Consider the following 19,994-nt stretch of genomic DNA (forward strand, 5'->3'; position numbering starts at 1 on the left):
GAGCACATTTGACAATAAGTATAACATTTTGAGCCAATGATGTTTCAGCGCTGACGTGTGTGCCACATAGTTTACCTATTTTGAAAATACAGTCGCTTGTATACGATATGCAACAAAGAAGACAATGTCTAATTCTTCCGTGGAACAGGATTCCTTAAGTTGAATCGAGTTCATGGTAAGTAAAAACTTACTTTGGCATCTACCACTGTCCTGTAATTAAAAAAGTGATGTATCGTAGAGTCGCAAACATGATAGATCTAGCTCTTTTCACCGGTTGTCGCATGAGCTCGGACCATATTTGGTTATTTTATGCTTTGCTATTATCAATCAAGTGGCGAATAATGGCTTATTGGTGGAATTTCGAAGTTGCCGATAAACCGTATTTACTTTTAATGCGCAGAATTTCTGACTCAAATCGCGCCATATTTTAATTAAGATTTGTTTACGTTTCCAAATAAGGCCTCAGTTTCCTTATATGGCACACAAACAAACGAGGCTGAGAACAGAGGTAATCATTATTTGAACTAATATGGCGGACGATCTAAACGAAAATATCGGATAAAAAAGGTAAACGAGATTTTACAACTATTTCTACAATGATTTGCGATACTTCCGGTGTTAAATAAGAGGACTACTCAAATTGATTGCATTATATGCAAAGAGTATTTTCAGATTGTTGATATTAGGCTAAAAAGAGCACTGGGTGTGATTCACATCCAGCTTGCTCCATTGACATGTATATGCTTATATTAGTACCCCGTCCACGAGGTAAGAGTAGGGGTACTACATGTAATATTAGTACCAGGAGAACGCAACAGGGGCTCGTATCGTTGCTTACAATTTACCATTCATACATGTACTATATAATAAGTAGTAATTATATCGCACATTTCTCACAGGTAAATTGTAAGCAAGTATACGAGCCCCTGTGCTTACACTTTTTTTTTTTTTTTTTTTTTTTTGGGAGGGTGGGGTGGGGTGGTAGGGATTTTGATGGCGCTCTACAGTTTCGTATTTTGCATTAGGATTTTAAAGAAAAAGAATTTCTCCAGCTTTCCTCACTGGTTATACTGGCTATTTAAAAAAGACCTTGTATATCTTATGTGTAATTCAAAGAACCTTTAATTCCCTTTATTTTTTAATGTATGATTGATGGGTGTAATATGGGTTATAGAGTGTACAGCTTGGCCTTACTCCAGATGTGCATCTTTCAAAAACAAGTGCTAGCTCTACTTGGTCAGTTTCACTTCCTGAACTTCAGAGGTAAATTGTATAAAAAAGAGCGTTAACTTTTTTTTACATTTTATATATTTGGTAATTCATTCATTGCACTTTCAGAAGCTGGTATTGTCTAGTCTGGCAAAATTCATTTTCCCATTTTAACAGCTGCTATGGACAGTGTCCTTTAGACTAATTCAGGCTGATTTTTTTTAGCACAAGGGAGCAGTCATTTTAGTTAGCAGTATGCATAAATCATGTACAATTTCCAAAAGTACAATATCCAAAGAAATATCATCCACATTACATTAACGTAGCATAGAGGTATGCTACCATTATCTCCACTGTGCATGTTTTAAATGCAAACAGCTTCACCTTACATACGTCACTCTCTCAAAAGTATATAATAACTCTTTTTCTCCCCGTATCCGGGCATTTTCAGTGCATAGTAACGACAGCCGAATGTGAAAACAACCGCCATTATTCTAGGTGACCTACATAGCGTGTATGTAAGATATGCCGAAGATTTGCAGAACTTTAAACATTATTGTTACATGTTTAATAATAATAATGCGACTAAAACTTTATAACAAACTACTACTACTACTACTACTACTATTACTACAGTGTTGTTGTTATTGCCGTTACATTGGCTGTGTATTCTCTTCTAAAAATTCATGGTACCGTACATGCCAAAAAATGCTATCACAACTTCGACAATGTCACTTTACAGTCTGAAGACTAGACGTAACTGGTTTCGTAAACTGGCGACAAAACCTCCATTCCAAATATTTGATACTAGCACCAAATTTTATTTATGGGTAGGAAGTCTTGGGTTTGTACAAAGCAGTTGACACTGAAGTTCTACATACGTCATTCTCATTCTGCCAATGTATTACTGGCATTTAAAAAATATACACCAAACGCTTTTACTATAATGAATTGGGTAGCATGCCAATGCCAGTAGTAAGATTTATAAGAATTCGTAAGTACTGATTCAAATTATTAGAGATGACTGATGACATGTCCAAAACAAGGCTATAACCTACAATTGACATGTGGCGAACACTTGACTGCTGGGTGAATCAAGTTAGGAATCGAGTGTTTTCACATGGAATGGATAGTTTGTGTTAATCGAAGGCTGGGTGGTGAGAACGTCGTTTATCTCTTTTTTTTAAAAAAAATAAAAATATTTTTCAACAAAAACTAAACGGAGAGCTAAATCAATGGATAGATTACTATTTTATCATAAGATCAGAAACAGTCTGAGTTGTCAGAGCTATACTGAGCGAGTGACATCATCCTGATCGAACTTATTTACTTCATTTGAATTCATACACATCCATATTCCTTGGGAGGTCATTATTTAGGCGAGAGAAGTGAATACAGCAAAATCAGTGTTCATGTATGTAGACATTTTTGGACGAAATGAACCTAGAGATCTGATCCAGTGCAATCTGGATTGAATGTCACACACTGTGATGTCACAATGAAAGCTATGCGTATTGATAAACAAATTCATACTACCCTTGATTGCGATGGTGCCACTTGATGCATTCTTATTTTGACCCAAGTTTAGTACATGGCCACCATTGTTCAAGTCCATAGCAATAGTTAATTTTCGTCTGGAAGTTTCTTGGTGACACTTAAGGTGCAGAGCATTGAATAATCAGGATTGAATAGAATTTGGTTACAAAAAATTAGTGTTAAATTTTGAAAGAACGATTTAAATTTAATTTAAAATTAGTAAATGTGCATACATGACCCACGTGACTTGTATTATAGTTTAGTAAATAAGTGCAACATTTCAGTGACATTCATGCATCATGCAGGAACAGCATTTAGAAATAAAACCAAAAACAAACCAATAACAGAAAAACAAACAACAAATATTGATCATGCCAATATAAGAAAGACAAAATATGAAACATTAATTATTTTAGTAATTCTTGCATGTCAAATGTAAAATGGTATATTCCATCATACCTTTTTTGATATGTATACAACCATACGACTCGATCCTTGTCAGAAAGTTTCTATACTGGAGTGCAGCTATGGTATCAGGGGACTTAATGTTTGTGATGGGCAAATAAGTTAATAAAAACACTGCAGTTCAAGATAATATATGTGCCTATTGTTCTTTGCTCTATATTAAAATAAATTTCCAGATTAAATCAGATGACATTAATTTAGATTTGTTATCAATGAAGCATTGGCATTCTCCTCTGCAACTACCCAGTATGTATAATACATTGATTCACAGAGTCTTTGTGTCCAAACTTATGGCATCTGAAGCACTCAGTCTGTTTTCCATGATGTCATACCTGTGTCAAATGCCCACTTTCTCCACAGTAGGGACGGTACTCTTTATTATAGTGTCTGAAAATGGTGGCACATATGTTAATATTCCTCAGTAGTTGAAAGGTTCCTTTAATCCGCTTGGGTAGCCATCTTGGAATACCTAAAATCCTTTGTCTTGAACAGGTCTCCAAAATTCTTTTTAACTGAAAACATGCACATAAAATTTCAGAGTCAATATTTCATAAATCCACAGTATTAATTATGGCATTGGTTAATAGCATATTTAACACCAGTTTTTACACCAAATTCACTGAATGTTGAGTGGAGCTGTTCAAGATTCACCCATGCATTGCAACCATCTCATGCTGACAACCATTATGCAGTGAACTTTAATAATGTAAAGTCTGGTCAAGGAGTGGCCAGGTACTGATGAACAACCAGACACCTTCAAAAAAAGTAAATTGTTAGATTATCTTAATTTGTTGACCCCAAATGGATTAAATGTGGTTTGTAAATTTTCGTGACACTTTCCATTAGGACTTATAGTGACTTACAAGTATATTTGACAAGAGTTGGTGACAAATGTTCATTATTGCAATTTTGGGTGTTAACTGCAGAAATTTGTCAGTCAACCAGGAAAACCTTCTGGGCAACCAAATTTTCAAAGCCAGTTGCCAAGGAGGAACAACTGTAGACTTTCAAAATATTTTGATCCCATCATCACTGAACAAAGTGTTCTCTTGTCATTCGGTGTCTATGACACCTCATCAAAACAGGGGACAGGATGATACTAAATGGGAAATTAGTCAAAAATAAGAGCAGTAATTTACCTGCTAATGAAAGATGTCTTGTTTATTTATCACCAATCTTGTGATGCCCAATTTGCAGTAAACAATGACTCCAGTGGTACATAGTAATGGCTGCTGCCATGCAAAATGAGATCATTGCATTCCTTTGCAAATGATGTTCATGTATTTGTGGTTTGGGGGCTGCAACAGGGTATTTACACATGATCAGTATTAAGACACCAAATCTTTGTCTGTAGCAGAAAATGTAAAATTACAGGAGTAGTTACATACATGTATTTACAGTCATTAAGAGTCTGTCAAGTTTTGTATTTCACCTTACGTCCGTTGTTGTTAAACACCACTCTTTCTTTGCAGCAGTCAGCTGTTTACAGATGAAAAGCTGCATTTTTTAAATCCTCTGGATCAGTGACCTTTGACTCTTTCAGACATCTTTCTTATTGTGTTTGTCAAAAGGCACATGCTCTTCTATGGAGAGTTTTTGTTTTTTGTTTTTCATACAAAGACTTTCCTGTGCTAATTCCATCCTCTTCATATTTGTTAATGGCTGATGGTGTTACTTGCTCATCTTTTATAGACATGCTATTTCAAGGTTAACTGATGATACCTGTTCAGGCCAATCCAGGTAAGTTGACTCGGTGTGTCCTTGAAAAAAGCACTTAACTCTCATTTCCCCTCTATGATACAGTCCATAATGTTTTTTAAAGTGCTGTTAAAAACCAACAACAACAGCATACTTTCTAAATGCAGGTATAATGTTTTCTTGGAATATTGCTCTTCTATTTGTTTTATTTCTTTTTACCCTCATTGTTAACATAAGATTTATGCATGTGTTATTATAGTTATTTTGTAATGTATTAATATAAAATTAGATGTATAATTTCATTGATTTAATTTAGCATACCATTAATTACATCAATAGAATGGGTCATAAATGATTGCTACATTCTGGATAGATGGTTCTTACTGGGGTTTATCAGGTTCATCCTCCACCAGCTATATTGGCCACCATATCTAGCCTATCTTGTACTGAGAAATTATGTTAAACCTACAATAACAATAAAAATTTGAGTAATAAGAAGAAAACCGTTCACCTTAATGCATTTATAATTCATGTTTCTTTTTTATAGATGCTGTTTTTGCCATAATTTGATGACGTGGTTTTCATCATTGCCATGGGAACATCTGTATCAGTAGATGTGAGAGTAGAGGGAATTTCAAATGTAGAGCAAATTAAGATCAGGAAAGAGAAGATATTTAAAGATTTAAATGAAGCCATTGATAAAATCAAACGGATTCGAAATTTACGAACAAAGAATGGAGAATGGAATAAAGATCTATTGAAGAGTCTTAGTGTTTTCTTTAAAACATATGATTCCATTAAGGAAATAGGCCCTTTGACATATGATGTCATTCGGAAATATCGATGTGAGGCTGGGCAGCAGCTCTCAGAGTCAAAATCTATTAGTGTTATCTGTAAAGTGATAATGGAATGTTTGAAGATGGGCTATATAGATAAAGAGGGAAAAACGGGTACTCACCAGTTTGAAGTAATAACACAATCTTTGCTTACTTTAATGAACTATTCTGACTGTACTCCTGAAGTCACATACGACATTGCAGGGGAACCAAATTTTCTGGAGACCATAAAAGGAATTCTGTCAACAATTCTTCCTACACATACGGAAGGAAAGGCAAAGGTAACTTGTCAGTTGTATATTGTAAAATACTCATTATATTTTAATTGGTAAAGTTCACATTTTACTTGCATTTTGTTTCTGAAGCTACATAATTGTAATTTGAAATTTTTTCTAATTTTTGAAAGCTTTCCCTGCATCTGAGCATTTTTCATTATGTCACTGGAGGAAACAGGTGCTCTTCAATGAAAAGGTAAATATTTTTACAGTTACATGATTATTAACTGAACACTTGAACCATCTGTTTCATAGTTTTGTTGTCTACAAAATAAAGAGAGAGGAGAAACATTTTGTGGTAAAACAAGGAAAGGTGGATGTATTACATGCTCAGCCTCTGAGTTTATACTGACGGCACCCCTCATTCTTCACAAATGCTTGGATGAGGGGACAGTTATTTTCTATAAAGCCTTTGGCCGTATATTTATACATAGCATCTTTAAAGATGGACAACAAAACTGCAGACAGTCATCAAAAAGGAAAATATATTCAGAATTGGTTACATTATTCTATTAACCTCTAACATTGGAACAAATAATACATAGGACTATCAGGAACCTGGGTGAAATATGGAAGAAATTCTCAAAGTTTGCACCATTTCTCCCTATGGTGTGTCCCCATGATGTGATTCATTTATTCCCAGGATGCACTGCTTTTTCATAATCTGTTCAGCCATGACCAGCCTACACAAAAACTAAAGGCTAGACTTAAGTAAATAGACAAGAAGCTTTTGCGACTAATTGGCAGTTCATTGCAATTATCTTACAGTAGGGACTGCCCCTCCAACATACTTCAGAGAAACTATGTTCTGCACTGTACATATTTAAGCATTGCATTTGATTGGAAAATAAACAATATATATATTGTTGTAATTGTAACAGTGTTTAAATTAAATATTGGTGACAATTCAGATATTTATCATTGATGTAATTAAAGCTTTCTCAGTGTCAGGTTTTGGACAGTTTTGTCAAATCATCTATACCCTATAATATTAACTAATAAAGTACATGTAAGTTATGCAGGGCACTACAGTATGCGTATAAACTTTTTAGAGTGCACAAAAGTATGTTGACTCACAAAACTGAGTCTGCAAAATCAGTTTTAATTTTTTGGGTAACAAACTTAAGATGAAAGTGAATCAATAGAAGGAAGAAAAAGTGACAGTTCCATTTGATTGGTGGTATTTAGTGACAGTTCCATTTGATTGGTGGTATTTAGTGACAGTTCCATTTGATTGGTGGTATTTGGTGACAGTTCCATTTGATTGGTGGTATTTGAAGATGTGTACATAAAGTGTGTGTGAATTCATCTTGAGAGCAGTTTAAATCTGAAGTCTCAAACCAGTGTATGTACGTAGCATACATGTGCCGGAGAATAAAGCCTACATTATATCTCACTTTATTTAATTAGGGTCAACACATTCAGCATTTAACACTGTTTACTAATGAACATGTTTATTCTGCATTAGATGTGTTCTTGCACATGTGCTACAGGGTATTTTTATTCATTCCATCTTTTCTTTAATTTGAAGTTGGCAATTCACATTTATGTCATGTATGGTACAGTGTAATGCATTTGTTTACTTGTGTACATGATGTAAGTTTCTTTAGCAGCAAGGGATATGCTATTTTAATTACAGACAAAACTACACAGCATTCTCATTAATCATTCATGAGATTGAAACTAACTGGAAATAATTTATTGTTGTGGTTTATTTTTTTTTAGTATTGTCTTCATGGTGAAAATTCTTTTTTTTCCTTGTATAATATTTAAACTTATTCTATCTACTGAATAGTATTTACTTTGTAATGTGATAGCATAAATGGCTAAGAATTCAATCCTGATATAATTAAGATAATGAGAATTTGCTTTTTATTTTCTTTTCCATCCATTTTGAAACTGAAGGAGTCCCAAATTTATGCCAGAGACTCTCAGAAATAGGCTGTGGACTCATGAGTTCCATGAGTGAAGAGTCTAGGACTCCACATCCTTAAATCCTGCTGATAGTCTTTATACTGTTACTTATTATAAATTCCTTCCGTGTCATATGCTTCATTAAAGGATGAAGACAAAGAAGGTCCAAATTATTTATTGCAAGTAATAACTGCCTTTGCAAACCCCGTATTACTGTAATGAATTATCCCTCAGATGAAACTTAATAAAGCTTCTTTGTTGATATCCACTTTGCTGTTTTAAAGATTTCTTGCAAGGAGAGCGTGGCATAGTCTTATCAAATCTAGCTTTTCCAGTTTACTACGTTGTGAACAGATGGTAATGTTATAAGAATGGTCAGGCACATCATGTTTATGACAAAACAATAGTTTACAGACATAATTATTGTGGAAAAATGCCATATTGGATTATTTACAATCAACTTGGATCAAATAATAGGTGAAGTTTGAATCTGTCTTGTGCATTTAAGTTTACTTTTGTAAGCAAAAGTCAGTATTCTTTATTTCCAAATCACCACCATTCTTTATCAAAACCACCTAAAGTAATATGTAACATTTGGAAATTAAAAAAGCCCTCAACAAATATGCTATTTTTTCAGAGTAAATTTGGTAAGAACAGAACATCCTATCGTAGCCATATGTCTCTATATAGCAATCATTTGAAAGATAGAAACAAACTTGGAGGAGCCGTCACAACATGCCATGATAACATCTTGAGCTGTTGTCTGGACAAATCTTCAATCTGTATTGCAGAAATTACAGCTATACTCAAAGTTTTTAAATCTGACAACTTTTTAATATCCCAGACATTACATTGGAAGTCTGATCTTTAAGTTCTGCTTGTAGGTCTTTGTATTCTTAATTATTATTTTAAGAGGAACATTCCAATTTTTTTAATTTAAAAACACAGAAAGTTTGAGTGAGTTGACAAGGAGAACTTTAATCTTTTCAGGAAGAAGAAGAGAAGGTCATGAAATGGTGTTTAACCATTTATTACAATACATCCATAGTGGATTACAACATTCCTCGCCTACGCAGACTTGATATTGTGCCTGTTTTCAGTTCCTTTCTGGATGCTAAGGTCGAAATCTACCAGTTGTCAGCATTGGCAACTCTAGCAAACATCATTGATGAGAAAGAGAGTACTGAGATTCTGAAGGACAATTCTAATATTATCGAATTTTTGTCAAAAAAGCTGGGTTTGGCAGTTACAGCCCCTGATCACAGACATTTGGGGTGGTCGGCAGAAGAATGTGCAGGAAGTACGTTACATTTTAGTTATTGTTTACAATGCCTACTGCTCATTATGATTATCCAGATTGCAGTGAAGATGAGTGTATGAGAGAGAAAAAGAGAGCAAGAAAAGAGTTGGGTAGACTTTAGTTTGATCAGTTAGTATAAATTCCTGTGCCCATAGTTGATTATTTTATATTTAGAACTGAAAATACAAGTATTTATGAAAATCACTGTTGTGTACATTGTTTATAAAACAACATGAATGTAACAATTTATTTTGTAATTTTTTTGCTATGCTGTCAGATCATGAACCATTTATACCAATGAATAGTAATAATCTATCTACACATAACATATAATGCCCCAGGACATTTTCTCTGCAATAAACCAACTGCAATATCATATTTGTAGACCAATAAATCTGTAATCCATACATTTTTTTATATGAATACCATTAGAATATAAAAACAGTTATGAAAACTGAATATCAGTGTGGATTTCAAAGGTGTCATTGCAGCGCATATCAGTGTGGATTTTGTAGATGTCATTGCAATGGAAATACATATCCATTTTAAGTTGATGTATGTGATTTTAAACCAGACATCCATGGCATGTTTGAGGATACTATTATTGGAATACCTCTGTTAGGAACATTGTTGATTATTAACAAGGTTCAGTTAGATAACTATGTTAGGGGAGTGAATAGTGGGTTGTGCTTATTAAGATACCAAGGTTGAATGTAGCAGAAATATTTATCATAAGTAGAAACTTTGCAGAGATCAGTATATTGATGGAGCGGGAGAAAGTATAAAATTTCCTAACTCTGTATTAATAATGGCAGTTAGATAGAGTTCCAATTGGACAAGTTAATCATCAGGGGTGGGTTTCTCAGGCAAAATTTCATGTTTTATAAATGACTTACATTGTAAAACTAGTCAAAGTTTTTATGGAAGGCAATGTCTTGGCTTTGATGGTAGTATGTGTAAAATCTGGTAAAGGTTGTCCAAGGGATGGGCCATTGGAAGCCTTTGAGAGACACTTGACCAGTATGAAAAAGATGGCTCTACTATGGTGGGAACAGAGCTAATCTCGAAGCAGAGGAAATATCTTCAGTGTTAGCATGTTGCATAGTAGAGTTTACTCAATAGATAGAAAGGATCCATGCAGGATTAAAGAAGCTATGAGGAGCGAAGACCAGAGGGAACATATTGCTGTTCAAATTGATTCCAACTGAGAAGCTACATTGAGTCTGGAGAGTGTCCAGCAACCAGATCAGGCTATGTAGACATGCCAGCAGTTAAGTTTGGAATGCTCATTTGATTCTTAATGAAATCTGCCATATCTAGTTAAACAGAACTGCTAATAGCATTTTGAATTAATTTATTTCTGATAGAGGTGCATCCTACAATTGGTCTTGTACAGTTTTATTAAGTTCATCAAATTAATTAACTTATGTTCTGTATATTGGGGCTCTTGTTGTTCTATTCCTTGTCCATATATTCCATCCATTACTTTCACATTATATTTGCTCAATCCAGGCTATATAATACTGAGATCAATCACCCCATAGACATTGATAACCACTTAAACAAATAAAGGACCTGGCCACACACAGATTTATTGGTCCACAGTGATATCTAACTAAATAGTCTGGTCTAGAATGTGACAGGAATTAAGCAGCTAAGTACATTTCCATGTTTGAAGTGAATTTTTGCTTTTTTTATTATTTTGTTTTAAGGGTAAAATTGAAATTTGGGATCAAATTTGTTTTGGTATGTGCAGTAGGATGGTTTCAATTTGCTGAAGATGAAGGATGATCTCAAAGAAGGGAACATGTGTCCCGCAATTTTTATCTTGAGGGATTTTGGGGTTTAATGAGGTCTTAGTTTAAAGGGTTTTACTATATATATATATATATATATATATATATATATATATATATATATATATATGCATACATACATATATATGCTTGCCAAATCATGCCATGAACCCAAATCCTCCCATATTGCATTATTAACAGAGACACTAAAAATATTTTTTGACCAGCATGTGGTTGAGCAATCTTAATGAGAATATTTTTAATGATGAAAATTAAAAATTAGCATGAATAAGTGCACTGGCATTAATAAATCAACATTATGTGTCTGGATTCCCATAAAGCTTTAATTTAATTGCCCATTTAAGATATTTTCATATTAAATTATGCTTGAAGACTTTACTTGTTTCTTGTCATAAATAAGTAAAATGTATTTCTCGCCAATGAGAAATATTAATTTATTTTTTAAGTGATGTTTTTGAAAAAAGTTAAATAAGCCATTATATTGTTTACAGACATACAGTTGCCCACAGGGCTACTTGAATCAGCATCATAATGGTCACTCAGATCCATAGTTATAGTTGCCTCTACATGGACTCAAGGTGCATGATTTGTAAGACCCTGTTTAATTTGTTCCATTTTTAAAGGCACATCAACACATGAAATTTTGTATTATGCCAAAGCAGTTGATTAAAATGCCTTGCTCAGGAAAACCATGGGTGGACATCCCAGTCTGGTGTGATTAGAGTCAACCACCATGTTGGGTACAATGCCTAATAGTGTAATTCAAACTAGGCCTTCTTTATTAGGCATATGACCAGTTATATAATAATTGCATTGACTGCAGACAAAGTGTTCAAGAAAATAAATGCAGACTTTTTTTATAAGTATTTATTTGTCTTAACATTTTAATAAAATTATTCCTCATATGTTGATAGATGCAGGTCTAAAAAATGCAGATATAATTATTTGGTCTTTACTTTCTAGCTGTGCGCAGACTGGCCAGAAATGATGCAAACAAGAAACTTCTTGTTGAGAAGGGTTGTCTGCCTCACCTATTTAAACTGGTCAAAGTTGGAAACATGGAAGAGCAAAGAGGTAAAATCCATTTGATCTTTAATGATGCCAGCAGTTACAATATGTCCTTATTGTTGGTGTACCTTAACATGAAGGACTGTATTTTGTGATTCTATTCATCTGTCCATTACCTCATCTCCTAAATTCTTCGTGGAAATTCATAAAATATGGCATGATGTAATCAGATGCTAGTGGGTAGAATTTTTCTGGCTTCCCCATGTTTGGAGTCAAAGGTCAGATGTATGGTATATCAGATACAGTGACTTTTATGAATAATTTTTGCCAAATTGTATACATAGTTTGTATCCTCAAATGTAAGTTAAATGTAACTGCATTGACCCACATTCGCTGTTATCAGTAGTAAAACAACATAGACCCTGACTTGCCAGCTCATTGTGGAGTGGAAGATCAGGGTCTATGTTGTTTCCATACGAACCTGACTTGTATACAGATATTTATGGTACTGTCATTGCAGTTTGCATGAGGAATATAATTTTTTTCTCATTTTAAAAGTAATATTAGGTTTATTTAGTTTCAAACAGTGTATGAGAAAATTCCTTGCAGACTCCATATTTCCACTAGTTGAAAATAACAAAATGACATTATAAATTTTGTATTTGACAATAAAATGTTAAAGAACTAAGTAACAGACAAGGCGAAGGCAATAAGTTTTGTAAAATCAACAAATAATTGAATTCTCTAAGTTATAGAATGAAAATTTAAGAGGAACTTACAGGACACTGTGATCTCATTGAAGGGTGCTCCTAAAACTCACCTAATTTAAATACAAAAACAGACCTAAGGGCTTAATAATGTTTACCTTCTTAATTTTTGTCATCGTTCGATTTTGTTTTGTAATTTTGTTTGTTATTGCATATTCTAGTTCTTCTAAATGTTAGGTGTTTTATTTAGTCATTATTATTAATATTATTAATATTATTATTATTATTATTATGAATTAAATCCCAAATAATCCTAAATGTTATTTCACCAGTTCAAAAGTATAGAGTGTTCGGAATGAATTCCAATCTTGAATGTGCTTGTTTACTAACAGTCATGATGTATCACATTGATATAATCAAGAATGTCTTTTGTATGAATTCAGAGTAATCTCAAAATAGTGTTTTAGTCAAAAATGTCAATGAGCACTTTGAAATTTCAATGAATAATTTGTATAGCAGTTCTTCTCAAATTATATATAAGCACAACTAAAAGTGATTCCAAAGACTGATATTTAAACAGGAATGACTAATCCTTTTTTCATCTGAACCTTACATGAGAACTTAAGACTCAACAAGATGATCGAGATGTGGGTTATAAGTTCACTTCAAGAACTTTCTAAGGTCAAAAGGCTGTGTCAATATGTATGCAAATATTTTCTTAAAGTTTAACCCACAACCATGGACAAAAGTTAGCTACTTGAGCATTTGTTTGCAAATGACCATTAGCTTGCACACTACAACCTACAATCATGGATAAAAATTAAGATTACAATATTGATACAGGTGGCATTCTAAATTTTCATATTTTGGATAGGGTATTATTCTGAGAATTTTTAATTTCCTTATTCTGGTGTATGATTGATGGATGTGATATGGGTTAGTTGCGTGCTTAGATCACTCGTATGTACAGTTTCCACAAGCACAATATCCAAAGAAAGTTCAGCCACAGTACATGAAAGTAACAGAGGTATGCCAACATTCTCTCCATTGTGCAAGTTGCAGATGTAAGCAACTTTGCCTTACATCTGTCACTCTCTCAGAAGATCATAATATTTATATAATGTATCATAAATACAGTAAAACCTGTTATGAGAGACCGCCCCTTCTGCCAACCAAAAGCGGTCTCTCAAGACAGGTGGTCTCTCATAAGAGGTGTGTGAAAATGGACTGGTTTTCAGGGTCAATAGTTAGCATTGTTGAAAAATAAATAATACCCATACTCACTGTACATGTATCATATCCTTTATTCATAAAACTTGTTAAATATTGCATGCATTCCTCTCAAAATATCTTTATATAATGAAGATATACATCTATCAAACAGCAAGAATAAAATTTATATTTCAACATCACATTAATATGTACAAAAAATGAACAGTTAGATGTGATGTATATATCTTATTCTATATACTTATTCACTTGTTTTTTAAGAGATTCAGTATATTTCTTTGTTGACATGTTTTGCTCAGCTGTTTGGTCTGAACATGTTTCTCAATTATTGCCATTTCCTGAATCAACTTTTCACTTACTGGTATGTTTTTACTCCTTGCAACACAAAACCCTTCCATACTCGCTCGTTCAGATCTCCATAAACTGTCCGTCGTGCCGTAGCATATTTCCTGTGTGCTTGTACACCTTTCTGCCATTCGTTTCTAATGGACTTCTTGTCTTTGATTACATTTTGAATGTGCGTTTTACTGACACTTAAGCTGACTGCTATTTTGCGAGCGGTCTACCCATTTTCATTTCTTTCAATGACAATAATCCTTTCTTCCAGTGTTAAAATTTTTCTTCTTTCAGCGGAGGTTCTGCCATTGTTATTAGTGTTAACGTTATAAAAACTATCGGTTTTGATCAGGTTTTGGGGAAATGTGGAATAAATATATATTATGTACCAATGAATGAAACCAAAAGACATAATTAACTTATCAAGAAACAATACATTTATTCTGAGATGAAGTTTAAATCAACAGCATTTTAGCTCGATAAACAAAGGTTGCGACCATCTGCACCCAGGTAAACAGATGGTGGCTTGGTGAAACACTAACAAAAGAAATAAAAAATAATTTCAAAAAAATCTGGAAATGATTCTCATATACTAGCATTAAAGACAATGAGCTCATTCACCCTACAGGCATTATGGATTAGCTGGAAAGACAAACGATGTACTCAAACCTACACTGAAGCCCTTTCAAACGATTTCTCACTGGGACATAAGGACTACCGACGTTTTGTGAGTTTTCATAAAGATAAAGAAAAAATACAAACCTCTAAATTGACTGCGTATATCCATCATTACTCCCTTTGATGTTACTCTTACTGGCTATTCACATGACTTTGGCACTACAATGGCGGTTAGTGACATGTACTTTAGTCTGGTTTACTGCAGTTTACAAAGGACACTGTACGCTGGAGTTGTAAATTTCACAAAACTGGTACTGTAGCAAGACAAATTCTTTTTAAATACTTTATTAGAGCAATCTTTACTATTTATGCAGTCTTTGTTACAAATGATTAAATGATGGTTAGAGGTGTTTATGTCGATATATGGTTGTTCAATTATAGTGTTATTTAATGTGCACTTTGTTTGCATATTTATCCCGAGCTCTAGTGTTTACAAAGGATTAAATTAAGGTCAGTGGTGTCAATCTGTTTGTTTTTCTTTGATGATGCGGTCGTTCATAGCAGTATCAAAATGCATATTTTGCCAAGAAATCGCAGTTGCTGGTCGCATTCAGCAGGTGGTCGTTCATAACAGCGTTTATATAGTAAAATTGATCCGTGCATTACGATTGTGGTCGGAAGTGACAGGTGGTCACTCATAGCAGAGGTCGCTCATGACAGGTTTTACTGTAATACTAATGTATCCCTTTCTCAAGGTTGTACCATAAAACATAAAATGGAGGGGTTCTTCAGTGACACACCATAGTGGGACCTGAATTAATTTGTTCAGAAATTAAAGCCAGTAAGTGAACTATGTAACATGTTGGCAAACTCTACCATTATTTACTTAATTTAATCTCCCCTATATTTAGACCCCCTCTTAATTTATTTTCCCCAAAATTTGGAGGTGGATGATATTTCCAATTTAGAAGTTCTAGAATGGACCCTGTCTAGTGCCTGGGAGACACACTCAAACTTTTTGGTTGCCGCTCTGGGTAAAGTTTATACTTTGCATTATGCTTTTGAAGACTTGGGGGTTAAGAGGTAATCAGTTATTTAACTTTTTTTAGTGATGAACTGCCTTGCCTAAGTTAAAAAAACATTTTATACTCATAGAGTTTGGCAAATGCACTTTAATGTCCCACATTAATTTGCCATCTTTATAATATGTGACCAGTCCAAATTACTACCTTTTTAAAGTGACCAGTCTAACACATGATTTGTGCTATTAATGTACATAAGCCTATGTGTTTGGGAAAATATGAACATGGACCAGTCTAACTCATGATTTATGCTATTAATGTACATAAGCCTATGTGTTTGGGAAAATAAGAACATGGACCAGTCTAACACATGATGTGTGCTATTAATGTACATAAACCTATTTGTTTGGGAAAATATGAACATGGACCAGTCTAACACATGATTTGTGCTATTAATGTACATAAGCCTATGTGTTTGGGAAAATATGAATATGGACCAGTCTAAAACATGATTGGTGCTGTTAATGTACATAAGCCTATGTGTTTGGGAAAATATGAACATGGACCAGTGTAACACATGATTTGTGCTATTAATGTACATACACCTCTCCCTCGATAACTCTTGCACAAGGGGTCCACAAGCATAGACTGCACTATAAACAAGGCATGAGTTACCGAGGGACCTCCAAAAATTGAAAAAAAATTGCTTTGACATCAAGAAAACTGGGGGGGGGGAGTGGCATTAGGGAACTGGGCTGTTTATTGACTGAATCCTCATTTTACAATCATGTTGATAATAATTTTTAATGATGCGCTTTTTTTAATGAAGTTGTTCATTATTCTGTTTAAATAACATTTATTTTCAAAATGTCCAACATATGAAAGATCGTTCCAACTGGTTTCAACAACCATCATGTGTACACGAAAAAATCTGTGTATTACGTCACTGCTTTTTTTTCTTTCTTGATGATTCTGGTTCCCATATTGGTGTTTAATATTATCCTGCCAAATCAGGAGTCTACAGAGCAGGGAACTAGACTAACTGTTGATACACCACCAAACAAAATTCCTTTTTTTTTAAAAACATTCAACATTTATTTCATGAGACAATCGTCAGGGTCCACAAGTTGTCTAAAACGCTCTCCATTACGGATCACTGCCGTCTCACCTCTGTCTGCATCGGTTCGAGTCTTGGATTCGGTCAATGTGGGTATGTAAGAAAGCTTGCCAGTAGCTTCTCATGGGTTGGTGGTTCTTTCCAGGGCTTTCCTGGGTTCTTCCTCCACCATTAATACTGGCCGCCATGTATAGCCTATCGTGTGTTGAAAAATGGCGTTAAACCCTACAACATCAACATCAAGACAATTGTCTTTGTCGAGACTAAATTTTTGTATTGTTTAATTACTACAATATTGATGTCGTCATTTCATTGCAAGTAATAATGAAAACTTCTTATTTTCCTTGAGGATATCTCTAAGTGCAAGTTCAACAATTCTCTGAAACTCGATTTCTCACAATGGTCCATATCTGTGAAATCAAGCTCTTTTTTATGAAGTATTCATTTCGCTTGGCTGCCTTGTTATCTTTGATCACAGTTATGAAAGAGTCGGTTAATTTAAGGTAGCTTATGTTACATACACAATGACATTTATAAGTATTCGACTGATCAAATGAAGTGAGTTCACCCGACATACGACCAGGGCTGCTAGATTTTAAGTTTATAGGATTGTTGTGCCTTTTATCTTTTCTTTTATTCCACCTCCTTTATTTGAATCAAAAGACATAATTAATGTGATAATACAAAGGAGGCCAGCTTTTAATTCAGTGCAACAATACAACAAATACTTCTGGAAGTCAGTTATAAAAACACTTTTGGCACTTAATTAGGTTCTCAGAGAAATGCTCATGGACATAGCTGTTATGGTAGATTGATGCATTTTACATTTAATTGCAAGAGGACACATTTCATTTATGATGATCACACTTAAAAGGAACTAAAATGTAGAACTAGAACACAAATTTCAATTGATAAAAGAATTATTTAATTTGTATTTATTTATTAAAGTACTGAATCCACTCGGCGTAAGTGACATTTTCATTGATCAAAATTTCCTTACATGTCATTAATTGCAGAATGTCATTGGGAAAGAAAATGTAAAAAAATTGTATGACCTATTTTTAAACTTGATATTTCAAAGTGTTGATTACAATTTTCAGGTCCTATCTACCGTTTTCAATGATAAAACAAGCAATACATCAGTGTTTCTGCTACCAATTTTTATCATGATTTTCTTCAAGTTCAACAAATAGAGATAAATTTTTAGGGTATTTTCTGGTTTAAAAAATGGGAGCCACGCTTGACCCCGCGTTATAAGTGGGTTTGCAAGTTATCAGGGCGTGAGTTATCGAGGGAGTGGTGTATGTCTTTGTATTTGGGAAAATGTGAACAAGGACCAGTCGAATACATGCTTTGTGCCATTAATGTACATATGCATATGTTTTTGGAGAAATTTGAACATGGAAAAAAATGTGGAAATTTGGAAGTAAAATTATTTTCAGTCCTATTTCCATAAATGCAGATGTCTAAGGTTCTATTAATATAAACTCTCATCAGAAGAAAATGAAGGTTAAAGCCATACATCACCTCATGGCAGTACTACCTAATAATGAAGTACATAATACATATATGGCATTCCTATGTTATAAGTCTGTCCATGGGAGTTAAGTGTTTTTGTGTGTGTGATTTGGATTTTTCACGTAGCTTTACAAAGTTGTCAGTTATATTGCTACGATGTGTGCAGTATGGCAGTTTTTAGTGACATCTAACACTGAGTCATCATGCCACAGACATTTAGCATGATGTCTCACCCAGTCAGATTGTCCTGACACCAGGCCAACCAGTCCTATCACTAACCTCATAAGCACCTAGCGAGGCAGCTGTTAGTACCATGTTTTATCCATGTGAGTTACAGAATATGCAACATTATAGTGAGACCACCTTAAGTAGAAATAAAATATACATTTACAAATATGCTAACTGTTGAAACATTTTAGCTAGTAAAGTTGCATGTTGGATGGATGATGCTTTTTTATTTTATGACACAGAGGCAGTTAGAGCCATTCATGTTCTGGCTTTTGAAAAAGAAAACCTCAGTAGTATCCTGGATGATACTGAGATTATTGACTTGCTGCAAGAAATAAAAGAAAATTCCTCAGATAACCAGCTCAGAAAGGCTGCTGATGGAACATTGTGGTGTCTTCGAGAGGAGCTTCGAAAGAAAAAGGATAAACACACAGGTATTATATATATATATATATATATATATATATATATATATATATATATATATATATATATATATATATATATAAGTTTGCCTTCTTTGTGCATTATGACATATATCTATTTAATTTACTGTCTGATGTTGAGTTTTGAGCCATACTAGGCATAAAGGTCATTTTAAATTTGTGACATACCCTAACTACAGTATATTTTAGGATGCTCTTTGTTGGTAGACACCACAGGTTTGTGGGGAAAAATAATATTTAAGTGCCTTGTAAGTTTTGGACGTTGATATACTTTAGTTTTTTTTAGAACTTATGTTTCTGGATACAATCTAAGAAGATCCATCAAAATTATTATCAGTATTAACAATGTTAGATTTCACAATGATAGTCACAGTATCCAGTATATAAAGTTAAAAAACTTTTGATAGCAGTAGGTATTTCCTTTTACTTTATCGTATAATATTTCCATGGTTGGTTGGTTATTAAGACGTAATATATAGGATAGCTATTTATAATTGTTTCTTTTTTAATTGACTTAATTCATATAATGAAAATATGATTGGTTCTCAGTGTAGACATCATTACACATAAAACTACTTTAGGCAGGTGAGACATTTATGGCTTTGTTTAGAAACCATGCACCCTGCTTTTTCTCCTTAAACAAGGCAACAAAAAATCAGTATAGATGAGTAAATTCATTGGCATAATACATTGATAAACATTGATTATGGGTGC

General features: G+C 33.8%; 1 protein-coding gene across 1 annotated transcript in view; it reads left to right on the forward strand.

Annotated features, from left to right (window-relative positions):
* Positions 1-5,458: 5,458 nt before the first annotated feature.
* LOC149783596 (uncharacterized) overlaps positions 5,459-19,994 on the forward strand; it is a 45,622-nt gene continuing 31,086 nt past the window's right edge. Inside the window, exons 1-4 of the mRNA XM_089931855.1 lie at positions 5,459-6,025; positions 8,924-9,233; positions 12,014-12,124; positions 19,077-19,268. Coding sequence (XP_089787981.1) covers positions 5,501-6,025; positions 8,924-9,233; positions 12,014-12,124; positions 19,077-19,268 — 1,138 coding nt within the window. The 5' untranslated portion in view covers positions 5,459-5,500. The remainder of the gene's footprint in view (positions 6,026-8,923; positions 9,234-12,013; positions 12,125-19,076; positions 19,269-19,994) is intronic.

This window comes from Sinohyriopsis cumingii, chromosome 14, assembly GCF_028554795.1.
Source record: "Sinohyriopsis cumingii isolate HCF-2022 chromosome 14, ASM2855479v2, whole genome shotgun sequence".
Taxonomy (NCBI): Eukaryota; Metazoa; Mollusca; class Bivalvia; order Unionida; family Unionidae; genus Sinohyriopsis; species Sinohyriopsis cumingii.